Source organism: Montipora capricornis, chromosome 4 (genome assembly GCF_036669925.1).
Source record: "Montipora capricornis isolate CH-2021 chromosome 4, ASM3666992v2, whole genome shotgun sequence".
In the NCBI taxonomy this organism is placed as follows: domain Eukaryota; kingdom Metazoa; phylum Cnidaria; class Anthozoa; order Scleractinia; family Acroporidae; genus Montipora; species Montipora capricornis.
The window spans coordinates 45,260,714-45,285,713 of NC_090886.1; the positions used below are offsets into that span (position 1 = coordinate 45,260,714).

At 40.0% G+C, this 25,000-nt stretch overlaps 2 protein-coding genes across 5 annotated transcripts in view; one reads left to right on the forward strand and one right to left on the reverse strand.

Annotated features, from left to right (window-relative positions):
• LOC138044791 (uncharacterized) overlaps window positions 1–2,878 on the reverse strand; it is a 14,296-nt gene extending 11,418 nt beyond the window's left edge. Inside the window, exons 1-3 of the mRNA XM_068891211.1 lie at window positions 2,332–2,878; window positions 751–920; window positions 1–126 (exon numbers count right to left, since the gene is read on the reverse strand). The exon at window positions 1–126 is cut by the window's left edge and continues 48 nt beyond it. Of these exons, the coding sequence (XP_068747312.1) occupies window positions 1–126; window positions 751–920; window positions 2,332–2,792 (757 nt within the window). The 5' untranslated portion in view covers window positions 2,793–2,878. The remainder of the gene's footprint in view (window positions 127–750; window positions 921–2,331) is intronic.
• Window positions 2,879–11,381: 8,503 nt separating this feature from the next.
• Window positions 11,382–25,000, forward strand: part of LOC138047089 (uncharacterized) — an 18,872-nt gene continuing 5,253 nt past the window's right edge. The window contains exons 1-10 of one of the 4 annotated variants that reach the window (XM_068893792.1): window positions 11,382–11,479; window positions 17,929–18,366; window positions 20,316–20,485; window positions 21,297–21,470; window positions 22,180–22,538; window positions 22,802–23,081; window positions 23,485–23,702; window positions 24,087–24,355; window positions 24,608–24,678; window positions 24,752–24,801. In XM_068893792.1, the coding sequence (XP_068749893.1) occupies window positions 18,011–18,366; window positions 20,316–20,485; window positions 21,297–21,470; window positions 22,180–22,538; window positions 22,802–23,081; window positions 23,485–23,702; window positions 24,087–24,355; window positions 24,608–24,678; window positions 24,752–24,801 (1,947 nt within the window). In that variant the 5' untranslated portion in view covers window positions 11,382–11,479; window positions 17,929–18,010. Of the gene's footprint in view, window positions 11,480–17,467; window positions 17,494–17,747; window positions 18,367–20,100; window positions 20,214–20,315; window positions 20,486–21,296; window positions 21,471–22,179; window positions 22,539–22,801; window positions 23,082–23,484; window positions 23,703–24,086; window positions 24,356–24,607; window positions 24,679–24,751; window positions 24,802–25,000 lie in introns of those variants that run through there. The other 3 variants (XM_068893793.1, XM_068893791.1, XM_068893794.1) reach the window with 3 other exon arrangements.

Here is a 25,000-nt window from a genome sequence, read left to right on the forward strand (position 1 = left end):
TCTCTGTGACCAGTTTAACATAGGGATATTCTCGCTGTGGGTATTTGTATAAACCTTTCATGTAAGAATGAGTCGGAGTTGAATCCAGGTAGTAGTAGCATTCCTTCACATCCTCACCATGGTTGCCTGTTGGGTAAAAAAGAAAAAGAGTACTGGATGAAGAGTGTCAAAAATTGCGAGTGCGCTGACCAATCACAGCAGGCGGAAAACAGTGCGATCAATCAAGCTTTCGAAGCAATTACAAAATACTTCTTGAAGCGCGGGAAAATACCCGCCTGCGAGTCGCGACTGGTTTTTCTTGTGTAGGAAACCAAACCGCGACGAAAAAGCAAACATTCATATTTATTTTCATTTATTTGTTTCGCTAAACTACACGCATTGCAACAAGTACCTTACACAGTACAAGTTTTCAATATGCGATTGATGATTGAGGGGATGATTGATTTTAAAAGAGAGTATGAAAATGTTCGATTCGGTCTTGCAAGAAAGCAACAGATTGTCGAACATTTGTTCTACAGAAAGCTCGGCAAAAATATGAAAAAATGATGATGGATAATTTTTAGTTCATTAAGCTGGAGCTGACAACAACGACTACTAGGAGCCACGTCTTGATTACGTTACAGATGCATAAATTATCTTATTAATATATGCGAGGAAATAACAATGACAAAATTATTAGGTCTAAGGAAACGTGATGCAACTAGTTCACTCCTTGTCATAGCCTCTTGCAAAATAGCTAGAAGGACTTACCTTCGGTTCCAGTGAGTCCAAAGAGCCTTTCTTTCAGAATGGGGTCATTTTCATTCCATAAAGCCAAACAAAAACACAGACGACATTCCCTGTCCGTGATTCCTAGCAAACCATCTTCTCCCCAGCGATAAGCACGTGATCTTGCCTGGTCGTGAGGAAAATACTCCCAGCTGAAAATCAAATAATTGACGTCAGATTGTTACGCGTGTATCGTGTTAATGATTGTAACCAGAGTTATAACACTGCTAATTATAAAGCGCTTTGTGATCCACCAAAACGGTCAAATACCGAGATTAAATGAAATGAGACCAAAATTCTATACAGATTTAACTTACGCGAAAACCGTTTGTTCTTTGTGGCAGGAGTCTTTCCTATCGGACGATCGTATGATTGATTGTTACCTAACTTTTTATCCCCGAGGAGATCTAAAAATGACATTTCCAGAGATAAACTTTTCTTTGATATTCAAGAAGAGTGATCTTAAAATGAAAGTGGCGTAAATTTTAGATAGAGATTATAAAGTATAAATAATAAATGCACCGGAACTTCGTGTACTTAGTACGTGCAGGTTTAACTGGTTACGAAATCCCCGCCAAAAGCAGAAAGAGAAGGTCTAGAATATCTCACGAAGTCTTTTTGCAATTTGGTTCCGATGCTCTTGAGCTTCCTCCAAAAACATGACGCTTTCTTAAAAGAAATATGAGAGATTGACATTAATTATTTCCTGTTATGTATGACTCAGCTCAGCTATATTTCATTGATGACCAGAAAAATACGAAAATGTAAATTAATGTCATTTCGGTGCAATACAGTGGGCTGAAAAAGTTATTTCTTTCTACATTTAATGCAACGAAGGAATTCTTTCCGGAATTCAAGAAATAAAACAATTTGGGCAAGGATTTTCCGAAGTTGTTTTTATGATTCAGCTCGATTTCATAACTGACCTGAAAAATACACAAATTTCAAAGAGTTTTTATATCGAGGCAATGAAATAAGCCAAAGAAATGATCTTATTTTAAGTTTCATGTATAACGGAGAAGTTCTTTCTGGAGCTCACTGAACAAATGAGACAATTGAAGGATTTTCTGAAGATTTTAGCAGGAAGGAGACGAGGCTCTTAATTACGTTCTTGTAACTCTCAACAATCTCATTAACTTTCCAAAAGTTGAAGGAAACCGGACCTGTTTTTACCTCCAAGAGTGTCATGTAGTACGCCACTTATTAAACAGTATGGGAGGTTATAATCTCTAGACTTTTTGTTTGGTTTATAATTCCAGCCCCTTGTCTCCCAGTAGACAAGATTAATTTTTAGATTGCAGTTTGGTTTCTTCTCTCCATCTCAAATGTTGTCATCATAATTATATTAGGAAATCTTATCTTTGCAGTTCGGGGTCAAGGGTCCTTGAATGAACAATATCGTGCCACAAAACAATTTAGCTTAGTTTTCATTTTACTCCTGTTGTTTATTAGAATCATCTTGCGGGATGGATGACTCAAGTTAATTATGGGATTACGATGAAGGTTTATCAAAAACTGACAGAGAAAAAACATAAAACAAAATGAAAAGTAAACAATACGAACCAGGTCCCATCCTTTGAGTAATCTTCGCGAACCGTTCCCCATTGCCTCTCTGACAAAAAAGGCCCCCATTCTCTCCATGCCTGATCTGGGTCATTCTTGTCTTCTTCAAGCCGTTTGCTCTCCTCTGGTAGGCTCTTCCACTCTGAATCACTTGACTCAAGTCGCATTATCTCATTGCCAATTGAACCCATTCTTGAAAGCCGCGCGTTGAGGAGATTTTGGACAGACTCAAGGGAGGAGTAGCCATTTTTAAAATGGTCCCACAACTTGCGTAGAACAGGTCTCTTTGTCTCTTGCTTGAAAGTGTTTTCTTTATCTGGAAATCTCCAAAGGTCGCACATTGAAAGCGAGTGACGACGCTTGCGGAGTGCGTGCTTGTTGTGTGACTTTTCTTTAAATATTTCGCGATTGCCACTTTGCAGCGACCTTTTGCGGAGGAAGAACTGGTTAAAGTTATCCATGTCTGACTCAACACAGCTCTGCCTAAGACTAGTCTGGTGTCAAGTTAACCTCACTGATGCACGTTGATACTAGATTGATCTTCGCAATTTACTGCAATTATATAGCAATACAAATGACTTGTGTTGAAATATAAATCGATTATTTCATTTCCTTTACTTATATTCCAGGATAACGGTCGGGCGCTACTCGGCGTGATTGGCATGAAACGTGACGCACGCGTGTGGTTCACATTGAAGGAGACTGAAGCATCAAGGCACCATAACGATATTTTATTCCCAACAAAGCTTTCGTGTACCCCACGCCTTATCAACTGAAATGTGAAATAAGCAGGTGTAAGGATGGTTAATTCAAAATATTGTCCTTAATAACTCCAATAAAAAAGGTAAAGGTAAAGTCTCTGTTACGAGCCTGAAGGCCCATTAACCCTAACCCATAACTCCAATAAGGTTCGAAAAACCTAGGGGTCAGGAAAAATCGCTGCCTTCTCAACACTTTAATTAGCGCATACTTAAAACCATTTGCTGAGAGCTATGGACAGAAAGCGGTTGGTGTTTTATGTATTAATGTTAGGGAAAATGTCAAAAGTGCCACTGGATTTTTTTATCTAGACTACTGAAGAGGCAAGAGTAGGACACGTACCATGTTATTTGCCAACACCCAAGTTTCACCCGTCAAACTTAACAAACGTGACAAACGGGCCACTCAAACTGGATTAACGGAAACCGGAAGAAATGAAAACCTTAGTCATGATGTAGAATACACATGCTGATCATTGGCCTTCCTCACTATTAGCTACATTTCCGATCACAGACAACTTCTGTGAGCCTTAATTGTATCGATATCGTTTCGGTAATTTAAATCTTAACGATTGATTTACTAACATGCCAGTAAAGTTCGCTGCAATCACTCCGCGGCCCAATTACATAGCTACTTGACTGCATTCGCCAGACAAAAGCTTAATTTCTAATAATTGTAATATCCGTGTAATGTAATCAGGGGCACCCAACGAGAATATAGTTCAAAACCGCTAAACATAGCATTGTTAAACGTATTTTAGTATTTAGACGGTAGATATAGGCATATTTTTATCCCCTAAAAATTTTTCATCTGTTCGAATTTCCTAGCTGAAAGTCTATAAATCCGAAAAGTATAGGGATCAAAACTTACCTTTTCGAAAATTTCAGCCAGAAAAAAGGCTCCCGAAAATTCTAGGTGACCTTTTAGGGTAAAAATCCATTAAAAATGGGCAATCCTAGGACAGGAAGGCAAGCAAGAAATTTTACAACAAATGTTCCGAAAATTCTAGATCTCAAATCGTCTTCCGAACAGATATTTTCCGAAAATTGACGTTGGGTGTCCCTGTGTAATGTCCTTAAATTAAACCTGGTCCACCAATTGCGTGAGTGTTATTAAGTTCTTTTCCCGAGGAATCGATTAATTGACATAATTCATTGTTTTACTTAAGCTTAGAATTATTATCATTTGCCAATATCCGAATAGTGTTTCAGTTTGTTGGGACAAATGAGACGACGATCTACTGGTTGTCGTGCCGTCGAATCCGATTTCAGATCATTCCAATCTTGACTTCCAACAAAGTTATCTCGACAAAGAAGTTATATGCTCGACACAAAAGTTATGCTCCGTGTAATTCCCTCAAAACCACATATATTACATGCGTCTTTCCTGCGGGACAAATTTATTAAGCAAGGGAACCCCATGCATTGCGGACCAAAAAACAACGGAAGTCATGTGAGAGTTAACTTTTTGTTATCAAAGTCAAGGGAGAAAATTTCGTGAAATTTTTAAATTCAAGCGGCGCTTTAATGCCCAGTAGTTGTTGTGGAGAATTTTACAACCAGTGAATGCCAGCTAGAGATCTATTGACCCAATCAGAATGCCAACTGAAAACGCAATATCCGGGCCGGGGTCGAAAGTTAACTGATGAAACGTATTCCTATTACTGAATTTAAATGTAGCCATGTCACGTTCGAGTGACGTTCAGATAGATGTGTTTGCTCGCAGTAGCTTAATTTTTGTGTGTGCTAACAGTGTTCCACTGTCGCTAAGGCAGCTCCTCAGTTGTTCAATAACCAATTATTATTTATTATCAGTGGTTCAATTAAGCTGTATTTTACAATGTTTTATACTACTTCTGGTTTAGAGTTTTACCTTGCTGGCTGGTCGTCAGCATCGGCTAATTAGTGAATAAGAGCGTCAAGTACTCGTGAAATGCTCACTGTCTTTGTGCAGTAAAGTCGTGCCTTCGGTTACTGGGTGGCTGGTACTCTGCGTAACATTTTTTTCTGTTTTTTTCCTTTTTCCTGTAGTAATAGTCGTCGTCGTAGAAGTAGTCGTAGAAGCAGCAGTAGCAGTCGTCGTAGTCGCACATAGTCGTAGTCGTTGTCGACGTCACAAGAAGTGGTTTTAGGAGGGTCATCATGTTGAATGACATTTTTTCTCCGTTTCCTAGTTAGTTTTTTTTTTTGCGCCTTTTTCCTATCTTGGGTCCTCCGCTCTGTTAGCTTTGTCGCTACCCACTATGTTTTATGTTTTATTCAAGGTCGAGGCGAGGGGTCTTAAGCTTTTCAGTGCTTCGGGACAGGTGCAGATTCAGATGCTCAATGTAAAGCAACTTTTAACGGATCCTTTTTTCGATCCGCAAACCCTTTACAGGGATAAGCGATTTCGGACTTAGAAGTCAACCTTTTTTATCACGCCTATGTAGAGAAATTTAATTATACAAAGGAAACACGTTTACCCCGGTTCATTCTAAATTGCCGCAAATCAGATTTCCGGTTCTTCTGGTGTTAGCGGACGAAAATTGTCGTGCAAGATTTTGCGGTCCAAAGATAAGGAAGTTCTTATTTTTTTCAATGAAGTGACATCAAAAACATAAGAAAATTCGTTACGTCGATTCTCGTTTCGCCGTTTTGCCGATTGCTAACAGCCCCGCTATTCCACATACCAAGTTTAAAAAAAGAACACACACTAACAAGGCTTTGAAAAAATACACTGTTCGCGTTTGAGCCTAGCCTTGTTCTCATTTTGTTACGGTAATGTTATTGCTTAGTAGTCGACACCTTAGTGGCAACTGATTGTGCTCTCGTGGTCGCCGCGTTTTCTAAATCATGAACCCTATAAAGTAGAAATGAGATATCACTTCAGATATCATTGGGGCCTTGTTCACTCTGACCAACAATTCAAACATTGTCAACTTAGCATTGCTTGAACTGGTGCTTACCTTGAAGTCTGTTGAAGTGGCCGATAATACAAGAAAAACAAAAGAAAAGAAGGGTAGCAGAGGGGCAGACACTCAGTCCGGCCTTCAAGATAGTTCAGTGTCCGATTGCAGTTATGTAGTTCTTAGATCAACGGCCGTATAAAGCAATAATTTATCAATGGACCACTCGGGGCAGGAGGTCATGAGCTCCTGCTAGGGGATCATGAGTCGGAAACATAGTCGAGTCAAGTCGCTGGTTTGCGTGTCCATCAGTTAGTTTACAGTTTTTCGCGACATCCTGCAAAGGAGTTGCGGAAGCGACAGACCCTCTCTCTCCCCCCACTTATCAATGTCTTTTTTTACGACAATTGCTTGTAATAGCAACAATAAAAGCAAGGTGACACACGCTAACACCAACCCGGTGTGGCCAACACATCACGCCCACACCGGGTTGGTGTTAGCGTGTGTCACCTTGCTTTTATTGTTCTTGTAATAGCGCAATCTGATTGGCTAATTTGCTGTTGTCGATAAGAGTCTAGACAACGCTGCTCGCGCCATGCTCGCGTCAATGTGTCACGCAATGTAATAGCCAACCAGGAACGCTCATTTTGGGAAATAAACCAATTGGCTGCGCCTCGTGAGTTCACAACATTTTGACCACTGTGATGACGAATATAGTTGTCGATAAGAGTACAGACAACGCTGAACCACTTTCGATTTGTTAATTCGACAGATTGTTACTATTTTGAGACTGACACATTATTGCTACTTTTTTCTTTGTCAGCAGCAGCCTCTGGTATTTTCAAGATTAAGACCGGTTTTCAAAACAACGAACGAGTTTCTTGGGAGTTCGGGGGCATACTCACCCTCGAGAATTTTATGGATTTTAACCCTCTCAAGTCCCCTTTCACGTGTTTCTGACCGAATTCCGTAAAACGGTGGAAACCGGTATGGATCCGATCCGCCCCTGTGGATTGAGGCCCCACAGAGATGCCTCTGATTTCAGTTAAACAGGGATCGGCCATTTACTGCAACAGCAACTATGGTTCCTTTTTTGGCAACAACTCGAATCAGTCGAATTCTGATCAAGCAATCACAAGCAATTATCAAATGTGCCTGGAAGGCCAAAACGCAAACACCTTTTTGGCTGGACTTTCTGAAACTCATCTGCTGCAAGTTTAGTATTTGAAAAGTGAGAGGCGAGAATCGATTCTAGAGCGAAAGAAATCTTTTAAATACCGACCTTGTTGTGATTAAGAGTCGCCTATCTTACGTCGTACAAGCAGCCCACGCTCGGCAGGTACAAACCACAGGTGACAACATTCATAAAAGCTAATCTTAGGCATAAAAACTTTTGTTTAGGCCTTATTAGACACGAAGTTTACATGCATGTAGCTTTTATGAATTGAATGTCTAGGATACTTTCTGTATTGGTAAAACAATGACCTGCGACCTGTGTTTTGTACCTGCCTGCCCACGCTTGGTTTACTATTTATAGCCTTTGTATGGGAAGATTAACTGATCTTATGAATGCTAAAATAAGCTGTAAATGTAGAAGTAAAACTTCACTCACCTCTGCGTACGGTTGTCCTCGTCTTTTCTGTACAATCAGAGCTCAATCAGAGCTCAATCTGCTCAATTAGAGCTTGGCCAGTTTAATCAACAGTGTTTAAAGTTGGCCAATGAGAGTGCAGGATGTAATCTCCAACTGCCATAGCCACCCAAACAGGCTAGCGCATGGGAAGATTATAGATAGCCGAACATTATTTGGAATTTATCCGCTAAAAATCGCCGTGCTATCCTGGGGCCGGTTGCTCGAAGCGTGGTTAGCGTTAACCTTTGGTTAAGAGGTATTAAAACCTACAGGTTTCTATGGTATTTAACACTGGTTAGCGCTAACCATGCTTCGAGCAACCCGGGCCTGGAGTGGAGTTGATGTGATAGGAAATTTATCTGGCCTTAAGGCTGTGGTGTTTTTATGGCGATTTAGTCCGCTTTGTGGAACGCAATTTGTGGGACGAGATCGCCGAGAGCCACCGACCTTCAAGTTCGCTTTATGAGGGAAAATGACAACCAACGACATCGTAAAAATACGTAAGCCACAAACCCGTCCAAAACGGACACAGTTAAATTTACGCTTCGATTTGCACCGGAAAAGACGAGGACAACCGTAAGTGAGTGAAGTTTATTTCTACAGTTTATTTCTGCAGCTTACTTTAGTATGATAAGCTCAAAGTTTATTTTCCCATACAAAGTCTATAAATCGTATACCTACCAAGCTTCGGCTGGCTGTGATGTCGCTTGCAGAGTCTACCTTCAAACCCGCTTGGGCGCTAGGCCGAAACATCGTTTTGAAGACTTGAAAAGTGACAATTTCACCTTCCAGCCCTAAGATTGTGGTGATGTTCATACATGATTAAATGACCTTTCACGGCTCTCAGGGACAATGAAACGAAAACTTCAACTGACAACTGAAATAGTTTATTTGTGCGACACGTAAATAGAGATACATGAAATAAGTAATAGACTTGAGAAAGGTACAATGCTCCCCAGAAAATAAGTAAGAGGCAGAATAAAGAATTTTATGTCTAAAGGAAAAAAGTCGATTCAAGGAAGCACAAATATAATGATAAAAGACAGGCAAACACAAAGAGACCAACATAAAAAAACATCAAGTCAACAAAACAACAGAACTGAACTGCAACCGTGCACTGGCCGGAGGCAAAGCAGTTGGCTGTGCAACCTTGAAGTGCAACCGAGCTCTTTTAAGAAAAACCCAATGACTACCAGTATTAAATTCAAAGAGTGCTCAGAACGGGTCTTGAACAAGGAATCTTCGGATCTACTGACAAACTCCCTAACCACTGTGCCGGTTTCTGTCCTGGCTCTCACGCCCGGGTGGGGGTGGGGAGACTCTCAGAAAAATTGGATGGGGGTGTGCGGCCCTCTTCCCGAAACCCTTACCCTGTTTCAGACCAACCTACCACATTTCAGGCCTGACCAAATATTTGATTCCCCTATTTCAGACCTATTCCAGCTGTTACACGGTTGGCTTAGTAATTTGAGAAGGGCTTTGTTGATGGTCTTATCGCCTAATGATGAGGTCGTGCATGTAGTGTCCATCGTTAGGCATACGTGAACCGTCCTAGTTTGACACTTCTACTCTAGCATTTGCTGCAACAAAAACAGTACGGATATTGACAGAAGAGCAAAGAATGCAATGAACCAATCAAATCCAAATCCATTTTACCGGTATTTAACTTGCCAAAACGCGAAGAAATGCGATCGCTTTTGAGTCTCGTTGGCAGTGAAAAACAAGTGGCCAGAGATCAGGCCTAGATACAGAAATCCGGATTTAGAATGCTTATCAAAAATCCGGATTTAGAATGATTTAGGGGGTGCAGGGATGGCGCAGTGGTAAGAGCACTCGCCTCCCACCAATGTGGCCCAGGTTCGATTCCTCGACTCGGCGTCATGTGTGTGTTGAGTTTGTTGGTTCTCTACCCTGCACCGAGAGGTTTTCTCCGGGTACTCCGGTTTCCCCTCTCCTCAAAAACCAACATTTGACTTGTTGTGTTAAAATTGTTAATTTCACTTTACAGTGCCCCCAATTAGTGCTCCAGCGCTAAATCCACTAGACACTTAAATAAAGTTCCTTTCCTTTCCGATAGCATAAAAACAAATTTGGGTGGTTCTAAGAAGCTTCTTTCACTGTTTCCAAGCGATCTCTTGCCATTCACATACCACTGGTCAGTGGTTTAGCCCATACGTTAGTTATGTTTCCAGCATGCCTCGTTAGCATCACAGTAAGGCCTGAAAGCAGAGGAAGCTCAACATTTTGAACCATTTTGAAGGTGTTTGCATGCACTTTGACCACAGGTCACAAGATTCTCACATTTTATGCAAATTATCTGATTATTTCGAAAATTTTCTAATAAATTTCGAGATTTTTAGGGATAAAAGTGGGATTTATTTACATTGTTTGGAGAATTTCCGGATAGATTTTTAGGCCATTTTTCGGGATTTTATGTATCTGGGCGTACCAGAAATCACTTAACGTAGCACTATCAACACTTACACAGAATCTCTTCGTCTTTCTAAAAACAACTACTTTCTTGAGCATCCTTTTTACTATTAACACAATACTTGTGTGACTTCGTTTTCTCGATGTTACTGAAGCGATGGTGCCGCGATTTGGAGTGACAACGACCTTGTTCTTTGCGCGTGTTTGCATGGGGAATCTCTTCTTAAGCGGCAAGATGGATTCGGTCATCGTGTCTCGCATATACGAGACAAAATTTTAGCACGTGCAGAGCAAGTGCCTAAACACTAAGTAACAAAAATATGGCACAAGCAGCTTCACTTCAAAACATGTTGCCAGTTCCTTCGCCGGTATTCATGGGATGACAAACAATTTATCATTTCCCAATGTTAATCATTTTTCCTTTCATATGCTACGTGCCGGTAGGTATTGGTACAAAGTAAACGAGCATTTTCTGCAACACACAAATTCCTTTTTCAAACTTTTGTTATGGGCGACTTTTGTGGCGTTCATATTGAAATGCGAAAAGAAGAAAATAAGATATTACCGGAATCAGAAACACTCAGGGCAGTAACCAGGTTCGAAAAGTCTGGCTCTAACACTGATCACTTATGCTGCAGTTTTCTGAAGGTTAGGCGCTTTGTGTTTTGGGTGCTTTTGAACTGAAATTGCTAAATTCTACCATCCAAACTGTGAGAAATACGTTAAGTTAACGGATCAAGGGGGAGGGTTCAGGGGGTGCGCAATTCCCCCCCCCCCCCCCCCCCGAGTTGACCTGAGGCTTTCTAATACAACTGGTATACGCTATTCCTTTGTGGTGCACCCTCCCCTAAGAAAAATACTGGATCCGCCCCTGATTAGTTGTGATTAAGACATCGACTACGATCAGTTGTATTCATAGTTGGTGCAACAACAACTACAACAATATTCATTACAACACTTTACAAAAGGATTAGCTGGAACAGATCCCACCTAAAAATAGCATAGCTAAATAACTCGTAAAATTGCCGGTTACAAACACATGTTCACATGGAATAATGGTACCGAAAAAAGAAAAATACATTAAAACTATTAATAGTACAATTTAGTAGTATCATTACATGTAGTATTAACTTTCGGACAAGTCACTGTTTTTCAGCGTTAATTCAGTCGTCATGCCTTGATTTATATCAGTAATTGAGAAAAAGAATCCACAGTCTTTTGCTGGCCCAAGACAAGAGCAACCTGTTTAAACGCGTTTACCATTTGCAGCAACAAATATCAGGCGGATGTCAACAGGCTTCAGTTGAGGCTAATGGTAACAAATGGGCGAAATGTGCACGGTGCTGAGCGTGATCCGAGTCACTTTTAACTTTGGCAGTTGAGTTGTCAACTATCCTTAGACATCACGACTTATACGAAGATCTCTCGGAGATAAAGGCAAGGTAACTAACCCTTTTGACAGTCTCGTTCTGTCTGTGTTGTTTGCCATTAATCAGTCGGGTAAGATTTTATCAAATCTGACCACAAGTGCAAACATTTATTCTGCTAGATCACTGCAGCTGATGCCAAATTCTCCACTAAAGGGCAATTTTCTGAGTCTCGCCTAACTCTGTTATATCCAGCTTTAATTGTCCTCTGAAGTCTTAACTGAACTGGGTTCACAAGTTCTAAGCTAGAAACAGATCAAGTCTGTCCTTGAAAATCACCTCTATACCCATTATAGTGGTCTAGTTTGTCGCTCAGTTTTTCGACTCCTGTCAGTTGAACTCCATCTTTTGCGTTTTCATGGGTTTCTTCAGGGGTACCCAATGTCAATATTCGGAAATTTCTCTTCGGAAGTCGATTTGAGATCTAGAATTTTCGGAACATTTGTTGTAAAATTTCTTGCTTGCCTGCCTCTCCTAGGATTTTCGAACACCTGAAAAATGGTATAATTGCCCAATTTTAACAGATTTTTACCCTAACAAGGTCACCTAGAATTTTCGGGAGCCTTTTTCCTGGCTAAATTTTCGAAAAGGTAACTTTTGATCCCTGTAATTTTCGGATCACTAGACTTTCAGCCAGGAAATCCGAATAGATGAAACCATGCATTTTTAGGGGATAAAAATATGCCTATAAGTACCGTTTAAATACTAAAATACGTTTAACAATGCAATGTCTAAGTGGTTTTGAACTATATTCTCGTTGGGTGCCCCTGGTTCTTGAATTTGCTAGTATTCGAGGCACATAATATCACTCAGTCGGGAAATGCTCTGATAGTATTCAGCGTCAATTTGATTTACCCACATTTTGATTGTATACGCGCTTTTATAACAACCTTTTTTATAAGAACGTTCAAAAAAGAACATACCCTGGCTGAGAGTCAATGATCGAACAACGTCTTTATTTTGAGCCGGTCAACTCAAGGGGTTACGTTAACTCGCAACTCACTAGCACGATCTCTCCTTTTGCATTTGCAATCTCTTATTTCAGTTTATGGTTTTTTTTTTCCAAGGTGAGGAGGGAAAAGTTCAAAACAGGGTCATAGGTAAAGAAAGTGATTTACTGTTGTTATGGCGGCGAAATTCGAGAGTTCTAGATTTCGTATCGCTTTAACGTGAAACGGTGAACGGGAAACAGAATTCTACTGTTTGCCAAAAAGCGTGCGGAAAACTATCTTATTCTAACTCGCCTCTCTCTTATGAGAAGTTCCTCGATACCTGTAGCTAACAGACAACTAATGAACTTGCATCAAACGAGTTTCTTCCACTTTTGACAAAATGCAAATTTTACTTAATCAGCGTTAGGCGTTTGCTGTACACGTGAAAGTGCTAAATCTCTCGATTTATAACTGCTGACACTCGTCATACCCGAGACAGGCGATATCTTGTTCTAGTCCATGATGACTAAGCAAACATCCTGTGAGTTCTGGAGTCGATGAAACAACAAAAACGCCTTTGTTTTAAGTTAGGAATTGTCAGTAGTGTGTGAACTTGATATCATTGTGGCAGAGTATCGCTGACAAACTCGGTAACGTGTTGCTTGCAAACAATCGGGCGCTGTTCGATCTTTCTGTTTGTTCGATTTTAAAATGTTTGAAAATACCAATTGTTTTTTTAATATGCCTCTAAGCTTCTCACTGGTGATGTAAATGGTGAAGTGCCTGATGAAGTAAAGATTCCATGAGACGCGATCCTTTTTTAGAGGGTTTCTTGCTCAGACCGATCTGTAAAACCCTTCAACAAATTGATGGATTTTGTCAACGAACAACTAGCATATTTAGGCATGTTCTTAACGCGTTTAGCTTAAGGTTTCTCTTACTTAAGGTTTCAGTTACTTGAAACTGAAACGGTTTTTACTACAAATTTGAAATTTAGCCCGACAACTTGGTGGGTCATCCTTGAACTCGTGGAGGCTCACATTTTTCATGATGATAAATGCGCACCCGAACGCGTAAACGGGTGCGAATGATGTCCAGATCTCAGCCCCACGACTCCAAAGACGAAAATAATTTGAATTTTACCGTGAAAGCCTCACAGTCAGTAGGGAGTTTAAGAAACCACGACGGCTACGGGGACGAAAACGTCACTTCAAAATATACGTTTGAGCTATTCTATTTATTTCGGGATTATTCAATCTTGTTTGCATTATACAATATGTGCGAAGTGTCCTATAATTCGATTGGTAAGGACGGATTTGAAGTAAAGGGAGAGACTGAAAGATCCATTGTAGTTCGTCCACGTTGTCGTCAAAACCTTAAATTTGTTCATTTCACGGAGTAGTTTTGAAGAGTACGGAAGAGAAATGTTCAAAAATGCGTGCCGCACGTGCAGCACGATCATTTTGTTTCTTTTAACCAATAATATTACTGCTTTTTGGCGTTGTCGTTGCCGTAGCCGTCGTCGTTTCTTAACCACTGACGCACCGAACGTAGCATGTTCAAAGCTTTTCTGTCTCGTGCAGACACCAGACACCGATTTCCCATTGCCCTCTTTCACATTCCGGCTCGCGACATCTACGCTGATTGATATGCCCCCTGAGAAAAAAAACAACTGTCACATCGGGAGAAATGGTGCGACATTTACGCATATCAATGAGCCATTGCAGCGGACTATTCAAGCGTGAATGCGCGATACAAGCGTCAAAATAGTAAAGAAAATGGATGTTTAGGGGGCGATAGACTGACTACTGAGAATAATAGGCATTTCTCCCGATGGGAGCGTGATAACCTGATAAAAGTGAGGAGTACCTCAGTTTATCTGTACACAGGTTTGCAAGTAAACTTTCTGGGCCGCCCTCCTTAGGGGCTGATGATAGCGATTAAGTTAACAATTTTATAACACTGGGTAGCCAATTGGCATGAGGCAGACCAGTTTGCTCTTTATAAGCACAGCCGGTCGTGAAGTTTCAGCCCCAGAGAATAACTGCAGCTAATGGTTAGAGCAGGACTGAAAACTGGGAACGCCGCTGCTGATCCCTCGGCCGCCACACGACCTCGTTTAACTTCACGCGACTTGCGTACACGTGCACTCTATGAGTAAAGTCGAATGCGAACATGCAGGCAGAAGTTTAGTTTAAGTTTAATGATACTTTGTCGTGCTGATACAAGTTTTAAAAAATTACAGAAGATACAAAAAGTGCATGACGGGAGAATAATTGGGAAAACCCAAATTCCCATAAAAAGAATGTTCTCCAATATTAAACATTCTAAAAATTAAGAAATAAAGTTTAATTGCGGGCCAAAACTAGCCTAATTAAATTGCATGCCAAAATTGACACTAAAGATTATGAAATAAAATTTAAATACGCCCCAAGGTTAATCGAATTAAATTACATACTTGTCACTCACGAGTTACATCTGATTTAAAATTGACACAAATGATCTTATCATGAAAGGATTTAAAACTGCTTAATGAAGGTGCATGCATAATGTTCAATGGAATACTATTCCAGTCTGTTATGTAGAAATTAAAAAATGAAAATTTAAAATAATTTGTACCGTGTCTTCTTAAGTCTTATCTTAAAAGTATGCTTTCCTCCGCGTTTTCGCATTTCTCGGAGTACGATGAGGATAGAGTTCGTATAGACTTGCTCATTGGTCGTGTGAACAGCACGTGCTAAGATGAGTGTCGCTCTAAAACCCGGATGTTTATAAATTCTGGTTTTCGGCCGAGACTTGAACTCTCTGGGGAAGTTTCACTACAATATCAAAGGAAATCCACTGTAATGCTATCCCTGACTTTCACTTGAATAACCCGATCAAGGGTCAAATAAATTCGCCACTCAAGGTAATTTCAAAACAGTGGAGAAACGAACAGAGAAAATATACACTCATTTCAATTCTTTCTGTAGTGATTTATTTTAGTCGGTGATTTTATTTGAGGAGCCATTCATTTTTCGTGGGATGGGCCGAGAAAAGAAAAGCCGGGCTCAGGATAAGTGGTCGGAGTCAGTTTTCCCCGGCCTCTTTTAGGACCTGAAAACCATCTAGAGTATTTTTGGATAACCCCCCGGCAAACTAAGTGACTGGTGATGCTGCAAATGTCATCCATTGTAAAGTTTTCGCATGATTACAAAGATAGCTAAAGCTAGAAATCTGTTTGGGCTTGAAAAGCAGTAGAATATCGATAAAATAAATGATAAGATAATATGCCAGTTGATTGGCTTTTCTTCACAGCTAACCCTTGGAGTATTTCATCGTCATAAACGTTTCTGCAAATGTTAATTCCAGGAACTTTAAAGAATATTATTTAGATTTCATGTTTGAAACATCCGCGGTGCTGATCCCTTTATTTTCGGGATAAAAATCCCGCGTTAAAAATTACGCTTCGTCATGTTCACAGAATTTCTACTTTGACTGAAGTAACAAACATTTAGTCTCACATGACTTCCGTTGTTTTTTAGTCATGCATGGGTTCAGCAGGAAAGACGCATGTTTAATTGTTATATCATCGGTGGTTTTGAGGGAATTACACGGAGCATAGAAAACTAAATTTCATTTTTTGTGGAAACAAGGTTGAAGTGATCTGAAATCGGTTTCAGCAGCACGACAACCAATAGATTTCGGTCTCACTTGGCCCAACAAAATAAACTGGCGCCATTCGACCATTGCGAAATAAAAATGCTACGCAACAAATCATGGTAATTATCGATTCCGCGGGAAAAGAAGAACTTTAAAATACTCACGTACATTGTAGTTTTAAGGAAATTACACGGATAATTTTTATTACTGCAAATTTAGCTTTTGTCTGCCGAATGCAATGAAAAAGTTTCATAGATGAGCAATGGCGAGATTGCAATGAAATCCTGGCATGTTCAAGTACAAATCAATCATGAAGTTTCTTGAGGTTCGCGGAAGTTGTCTGTGATTGGAAATGCAGCTGATAGCAAGAAACAACCCGGTGCATTTTGGTTTCCAATGGTCCGCCTTGTATTCTTCATCATGACAAAGGTTTTCGTTTCTTCCAGTTTCCGTTAATCCAATTTGAGTTGCCCGGTTGTCACGTTTATCAAGTTTGACGAGTGATCTCGTGTAAGATACATGGGTGTTGGCAAATAGCATGATACGTGCTCTACTCTTGATTCATCAGAAGTACCCACGGGATCCGCTCCGCAGAATATCCGCTCTGCAGACTTGAGTCGACCTGGCTGGGAATCTTAGGTCAGGCTAGAGTCTTCCTTGGTTATCGACGGATAGATAGCTGGCAAATTTTTTTGTGTGCACTAATAGCTTACATATCGGTTTTGGAGATCAATTCTGGCTGGAGAATACTTTAAAATGAAATTACTGTTAGAAGCGTGCAAAAAAAAACTTTGTTTTGGAAAAAATGCTTTCAATTTAAAAACAGGCAGTTTTGGTTATTTATTAAAGTTTTCTTTGTCAGCAAACAATAGTTGTCTGTTCTGCTGTCATTTAGAGTGAATTTGTACTTTACCTTCAAAGCCCCCTTTTCCCTCCGGCAATTTTAATTTAATAAATTACTCAATTTAATTAAAATTGATTTATAATGATACGAAACAAAGTTACTCTTACTATTCCTGGCTGGCAAAACAGTGCGATGAGAACTTGCTGGGAAAACCAGTTTTTCATGAGTTGTGCTGGCTGGGAAAAAGCATCCTCTAAACGGATCTTCTCATAGATATTTAGTGCTAGCTGGCTGTGAAGAGCGTGTATTATTTTCCCACGGTAGTTCATTATTAACTATAAACCTCTTATTAGATGTCAATTAATCGTTGCAAGCAACGACAAGTCAATATTGAAATTTCTCTCGTTGGGTACTTCTGAATATTGAAATTTCTCTCGTTGGGTACTTCTGATTCATCGGTGGTCTAGATAGAAAATCCACTTTTGACCTTTTTTCCCTAAAATTGAAGCATTAAGCAACAGCCCCTCTCTGCCCAAAGATCACAGCAAATGGGTTTGAGTATGCGCTAATTAGAATTGTTGAGATGTGGCAGAGATTTTTCCTGACCCCAGGTAATAGGTTTTTTCGAACCTTCTTGGAGTTCAGTATTAAGGCCAATATTTTGAATAATATACCTACTTATTTCGCATTTCAGCTGATAAAGCGTGGTGTACACGTGAGCTTTGGTCAGAATAAAATATCGGTATCGTGCTTTGATGCGTCATTCACATTCAGTGTGAACGTACACGTGCATCGCGTTTCATGCCAATCCCCACACGTTCAGCACGCCGTGTAGCGCCCGACCGTTATCCTGGAATATAAGACTTAATAGACTTATATTTCAACGCACGTCATTTTGTATCGCTCTATTATTGTAGTAAGTTGCGAAGATCAAACTAGTATCAACAAGCTCCAGAGAGGTTAATTTGACACCAGACTAGTCTTAGGCAGAGCTGTGTTGAGTAAGACATGAATAATTTTAACCATTTCTTCCATCGCAAAAAAAGGTCTCTGCAAAGTGACAATAGAGAAATCTCTAAGGAAAAGATACAAAACAAGCACGCACTCAAGAGACGTCACTCGCTTTCAATGTCCGACCTTTCAAGACTTCCCGATAAAGAAAACGTTTTCAGGCAAGAGACGAAGAGACCTGTTCTACGCAAGTTGTGGGACCATTTTAAAAATGGCTACTCTTCCTTTGAGTCTGTCCAAAATCGCCTCAACGCCCGACGTACAAAAATGGGTTTAGTTGGCAATGAGGAAAATCACCCTGAGATAATGCGACTTGAGTCAGGTGATTCAGAGTGGAAGAGCCTACCAGAGGAGAGCAAACGGCTTGAAGAAGACAAGAATGACCCAGATCAGGCATGGAGAGAATGGGGGCCTTTTTTGTCAGAGAGGCAATGGGGAACGGTCCGAGAGGATTACTCAAAGGATGGGGCCTGGTTGGTATTGTTTACGTTTCTTTTTTTTTGTTTTTTTGTTCTTTTTGTCTCAGTTTATAGTAATCCCATAGCCAAATTGAGTCATCCTCCTTGCAAGACAAATATTCCTAAATGATTCTTCTTTTTACCAGAGTTGCTGTCTGCTTTTATAGACTGGATATCGGGCGAAAAAACAAAGCTGATGCAATTGTTTTGTGACATACATGAATTTATACATTTTTTTTTATTTGGTGTCTTATACATTGTACATTGACATCCACCCAAATACACTTAATATTTTCAACAGTCATGCAACTTTAAGTTCCTTATTTCAAAGCAATCAAAAATGTTCTTTGCAATTATTTTCTGTAGCTGTCATTTTTAGTTTAAGGGTCGAAAAGTGTCAAAAATTTAATTTATGTCGGCATTTTCACTATGAGAATTTAAAACTGATTTTATAAGCATTCAAAAAATGAGCTTCCTTTTTCATGATCAAAAAAGGACAAGGAGCTATAAAGTGTTTCTCATCTTCCGTTTCCTTTTTGCATAGTGTAAAGAGCAGATTCGTTCTTCGGGTTTCCTACGTGGTCTTGCATAACGCCCTGTTTTTTTTTGCGACATGTGGTGTTCTGTCACAGATGGACCCTTGACCCCGGACTGCAAAATCCATTTTCAAATACTAATATGATAACAATTGAGATGGAGAGATGAAAGCATATTACAATATGAAAAAGAATTTTATAAACCAAGCAAAGAGCCAAGAAATTATAATGTTCAGTTCTGTCTTAGGTTTCGAATACGCATTTCCTTCAATTTTTGAAAATTTCAAGTTCCAGGGCCCCGAAAAGCCATCTGTGAAATTGCCAACCGCTTGTTTTGGAAAGCCGGTCTTTTAACACGTTTACAAGGTAACAAAAAGAAAAATAACTGTGAAGTTTGACGAATTAAATACTCTCCGTGAACTGTGACACCCGAAAATGGCCCGTAAAGTTTCGGGACTTTCGAGAAACCGCCCCCAGGAGCGAGTTCTATTCAGGAAAAAGCAATTAATATACAAAGCCCCATCCAAATCTTATCACCGAAAAAAAAAAACACCTTTGAAAAATCCTTGAATTCTCTCATTTCGTAACTACAGAGATAACTCCTCCGTTACATTGATGTAGAAAGAAATAACTTTTTTTCGACCCATTTTGTTGCACCGAAATGACATTTATTTTCGTTGGCGTATTTTATGAAATCGAGCTGAATCATCTATAACGGAAAATAATATAATCCTCTCATGTTTCTAAAGGGCAGCGGAACCATTTTGAAACAAAATTCGTTCGATATCATTCTAGACTTTTTCTCTCTGCTTTTGGAGGGTTCTTTCGATGTATTTATTTATACTCTATGATCTCTTTCTAAAATTTATGCCAATTTGGTTTTAAGGTCACTCTTTGTTAATATCGGAGAAAAAAGTTATTCCTTCAAATGCTTTTCAGATCTTCTCAGCTATAAGTTATGTAACCTTCTCACAATCAAAAAATTCCAAGATCCCAAATCATATGCTAGTCCGACAGAAAAGTTAAAAGTTAAACGGCATCCGCTTCAGTTTAACTTTTTTTGTCGCTTTTTCGTTTTAAGATTACTCTTCGTTACTATCGAAGAAAAGGGGTTACCTCTTGAAATGTCTTCTCAGCAGTAAAAAGTTATGTAACTTAGCCCACAATCAATCACATGATAGCCCGACAAGACAGAAAGACTCCGTTGATCAGTTCATCTGCCACAAAGATGACACTGAAATGTCCAAACTCAATAGGCTTCATTTGCTACCAATTTTCTTGTCACATTACAGAGGTGTTTAGACTTAAAAAACTGACGATTTTCGCGTACGTTTAACTCTGTATAGAATTCTCGTCTCTTTCATTTGACCATTTCGGTGGATTGCAAAGCGCTTTAGCAATGTTATGACTCCATTATTTGATTTTCAGCTGGGAGTATTTTCCTCATGACCAGGCAAGATCACGTGCTTATCGCTGGGGAGAGGATGGTTTGCTAGGAATCACGGACAGGGAATGTCGTCTGTGCTTTTGTTTGGCTTTGTGGAATGAAAATGACCCCATTCTGAAAGAAAGGCTCTTCGGACTCACTGGAACCGAGGGTAAGTCCTCCTAGCTATTACAAGACGCTATGACAAGGATTGAACAAGGTGTATTTCCAGTTTAAGTGATCGTTTATCTTATCTTTTTTTAATTTATGCACCCGTGACATTACTGGTCACGTAGGAAATTAATTGGCTACCTTAATAATTCATGGCGAGAGAACGCTTTCAAAATATTATAGATGTTCTCGGTGAACAAACGCCGACTTATAAGAGAGAGATGAGAGTGGCAGGTTTTAAGTCATCGGCTTTTGCTGTTGTTGACAGCTTCAGCGGCTTAATGAACTGAACATTGATCAATAATCCGCCAAATTTTACCATCCATCATCAACTTTTTTATTTCTTTGTTTACCAAATTGCACCACAAATATACAGCAATCTTTTGGGGGATTTTTTCCCAAGTCTCGCGAAGTTCTTAAATATTTTGTCTTTTAATATCACTGAATAACTAACCATCTCAACTCGGCAAACTTGTACCAAGTAACGTATTTTTTGTGATGCTTGAAGTATAGCAAAACAAAGGAAAATAAAATTTAACAACTTTTGTGTTTCTGTCGCGGTTTGATTTGGCTTAAAAACCACCCATAACTTTCTCAACCACTGAGAAGCACAATGAAAACCCTTCTTGCCGGACTCGCAAGCCGGGTTTCTTCCCGCGCTTCAAGGAAGTATTTTGTAATTCCTTCGAAAGCTTGATTGATCTATGGTTGTTTATCTCACTGTTTGCGCCTGCTGTGATTGGTCAGAGCACTCGCAATTTTTGACACTCTTCATCAAGTACTCTTTTTCTTTTTTACCCAAAATGCAACAGGTAACCATGGGGAGGATGTAAAGGAATGCTACTACTATCTGGATTCAACTCCGACTCATTCTTACATGAAAGGTTTATACAAATACCCACAGCGGGAATATCCTTACGTTAAACTGGTCACAGAGAATAAAGAAAGAACTAAACAAGACAGAGAATTTGAATTGACCGACACCGGTAAGACACAACGTATTTTTTCTTTTCCAAGAAGTTTATAAGGAGTATCGTCTCATACAAAAAAGCATCAGCAGAGGGCGAGCAAAAGAGGCTCTGCAGAAATCGTGCCAAGTCTTTTAAGTCACCGCAGCCCAAGTTTCTGGAGTAGTCACTCCGGTCAAACCGGTTTAGACAGCGCACACATCGTGTTTTTGACGAGGCGAAGTTCAAAATCGAGACTTCAGTACGAAAATCAATATGGCGAAGACAATATATCTTCAAACAACGGCTTGCGCACACTCAACAAAGAGTTTACACGATTTCTGCAGAGTCCTTTCTTTCTCGTCGAGTTAAGTAAGGCTCTTCTGGCAGGGTGACTTCGTATAAGCCTCAACTGAACAACACAGAATTCCCTACTTCGCTCAGACGGTGGGCTAGCGCTCGAATCGCCAACCGTTTCATCTTCTCGCGGTGGAAATATGGCATGTATCAACTCGTTTGATGAAAACAATTTTTTTGTGTTTTACTCAGTTTCCCACCAATACAGCACCTCAATTTCTCTAGAAACTAACCACTTCGGATCCTCAGACAAAAGTTCGTCCAACTGAGCCATCCCAGCTAATTTTACTGAATACTCGCTTAACGTTGCTAGAAGTTGACAACAACTTCATCCAAATTCTTGGACCTTTGTTTTTGTAGAATCTATTTAATGTGTTTACTGTTTACTTAGGAGTGTTTGAAGACGGACGCTATTGGAACGTTTTTGCTGAATACGCTAAGAACACAACCGATGAAATCCTTGTTAAAATTACCGTTGAAAACCGCGGACCTGAAGAAGCTCGGTTGCATGTGCTACCAACACTGTGGTTCCGAAACACATGGAGCTGGGGTTGTGATCACGTGAGCTGCTCATCCATGACTGATTCCAAGTCCAAAGTATGCAAGAGGAAGCCAATTATGGTGCAAACAGCTCCCAAACAAGTGGAATGCTCTCATGACAGTTTAGGAAAATACACATTTTCCGTAAGTGCGGATCCTGACGGCCTAATACCAGAGCTGATCTTCACAGAAAATGAAACTAACTCCAAGGTAATTTGAATCCACCTGTATTGTTACACCTCTTTTATTACATTATTTTATGAGGTCTCCAGAGTGAAAATAGTTGCCTGAGAGTAATAAAAAATATAGGCTCGGTGCGCCTCTGTTTCGCCTTCGCCTTCGCCTTCACCTTCGCTTCGTTCACACAAGCTCAAGAAAATTCCTGAGGCAAGCCCAAGGCGTGCGAAAGGGAAAATTTCTGCCTCTGGGGCTTGCAAACTTCAGCTTTGTTGATTTCTCATTTCCCTCCACAGAAACTCTTCAAATCATCAACGTCATCGCATTTCACTAAAGACGCCTTCCATCGATATATTATCGAGAACGAGATCGAGGCTGTCAATCCAAGTAAGGAAGGCACAAAGATGGCAGCGCGTTATGTTCTTACTGTCCCACCAGGGGGACAGCAAGTCATTCGATGTCATCTTACAGCTCACAAAGATCAAATGGTTCCGCCAACCTCTACCGCGGTGTTTGATGATATCGTGTCCCAGAGAAAGCACGAAGCCGACGAGTTTTACAATACCATTATACCAGGTAAGATTCACTGGCCACAGATCTCTAAAGGATGCATCATGAAGGCGTAAAAGCGGTAAGAAAAGGAGCAACGGAAAATTAAGAATACATCTGTTTTGCAGTTTTGCCATTGCAACTTTTGATATTGAGAGAAGATTAGATTGAAACAAATAAGAGACTCGCTTTTTTATCATTGCTCTGTGCAACTGATATGACGAAGTGATTTGTACAACTATATACAATGACAACCAGGAAAGTGACTCATTGAAAATTTTATGCATGATAGAGACCGAGTGGTTATTTATTAAGTAACACTTGAATTATATCCTATACTTATAGAAATACGAATGAGACCTGATTGTAGCCTTCCTTCTAATGAGTTTTAAGTAAATTATACAACTTGAGTTAATTCTTTTGTCAACAGGTGCCCTCTCAGATGAGGAAATGGAAGTCTCGCGCCAGGCCTACGCGGGATTACTGTGGAGCAAGCAATTTTACTATTACGTCATTGACGAGTGGCTGAAAGGTGATCCCAGTATGCCTTGCCCACCTACCAATCGACTAAAGGGGAGGAACTCAGAATGGAAATATCTTCATAACAAAGACGTGATATCCATGCCTGACAAATGGGAATACCCCTGGGTACGTATCTCCGCATTGTGAAATTAATCGAGTTTTGATGTTCCTTTAACCTAAACCAAAATATCAATTGCTTTGATTAATCACAGATGCTTAATAGAGTTTAAAAAACAATAAATCGACCAAGTAGGATTTAAAGTTGGTATTGTGTACCGCTGTTTATACAAGATTATGGCCATCAAATGATCTTTACCAAGTGCGGGAAATGCATGCAGATCGATCGAGATTTCGCAATTCAGTGATTTTAGGTGTAGGTTGGGTTGCTATTTTGCGTCCCTCTCGCTTTGTGCCTCATGATGTATTTTAATGCCTGCTTTACGTAGATGTGGAAAGGGCGTTTGATCTGTTGGCTAGAAAAAATTCAGACCGACTTTTCTTCTCTTCTAGTATGCCTCGTGGGATTTAGCATTCCACATGCTTCCGTTGTGTAAAGTGGATCCCGAATTCGCAAAGGATCAGTTGATCCTGTTCCTTCGCGAGACATATATGGCGCCAAACGGACAGATTCCTGCTTATGAGTTCGCGTTCAGTGACGTCAATCCACCTGTGCATGCTCTAGCCTGTTACCGCGTTTACGAACTCACTGGAAAGTATGGAAAGAAGGATACCGTCTTCCTTGCGAAGTGCTTCCAGAAACTTCTGCTGAACTTTACTTGGTGAGGAGAAGAACAAAATATAGATCACCTTTTGCTCCTTCTTCTTTTGTCACTTGTGCTCTTTTTGGGTGTTGAACGTCTTCTACAATATATAGATCACATTGCGACTCACAAGAATTTTTCCAGTTACATGCATCTCCGATTTTACTTCTGTCTTCAGTGGCAAAACCCCTATCATACCCTGCAAGGCTGATCACTTGAAGCAAAGAAATGAAAATGTGTTTTGATACTTAATGTAATTTCCTTTGATAGGTGGGTGAACAAAAAGGACCCGGAAGGGAAGAACATATTTGGCGGAGGATTTCTTGGACTTGATAATATTGGTAACTTCCTTAATTTCTGTCACATTTTCCTTGATGCAAATTGTGGAGCTAATACGGGCCTTTTTGATGACAGGTGTATTTGACAGATCTAAACCTCTGCCAATAGGAGATGGTCTTTGCCAGGTAAATCGTTATATTCGAAACGGTTTTATTTTCCACTTACTGAATTGCAAAATCAGCTGTGCAAAATCAGCCGAGATACCTGAATTGAATGAGTTTAAAAATACTCTCTTGTCTGCAGAGCGGGCGTGTACCGTATTTACTCGAATAAGCGCCGCGGCGCTTATTTAATTTTTCGCGCTACAAGTGCGGCGCTTATTCG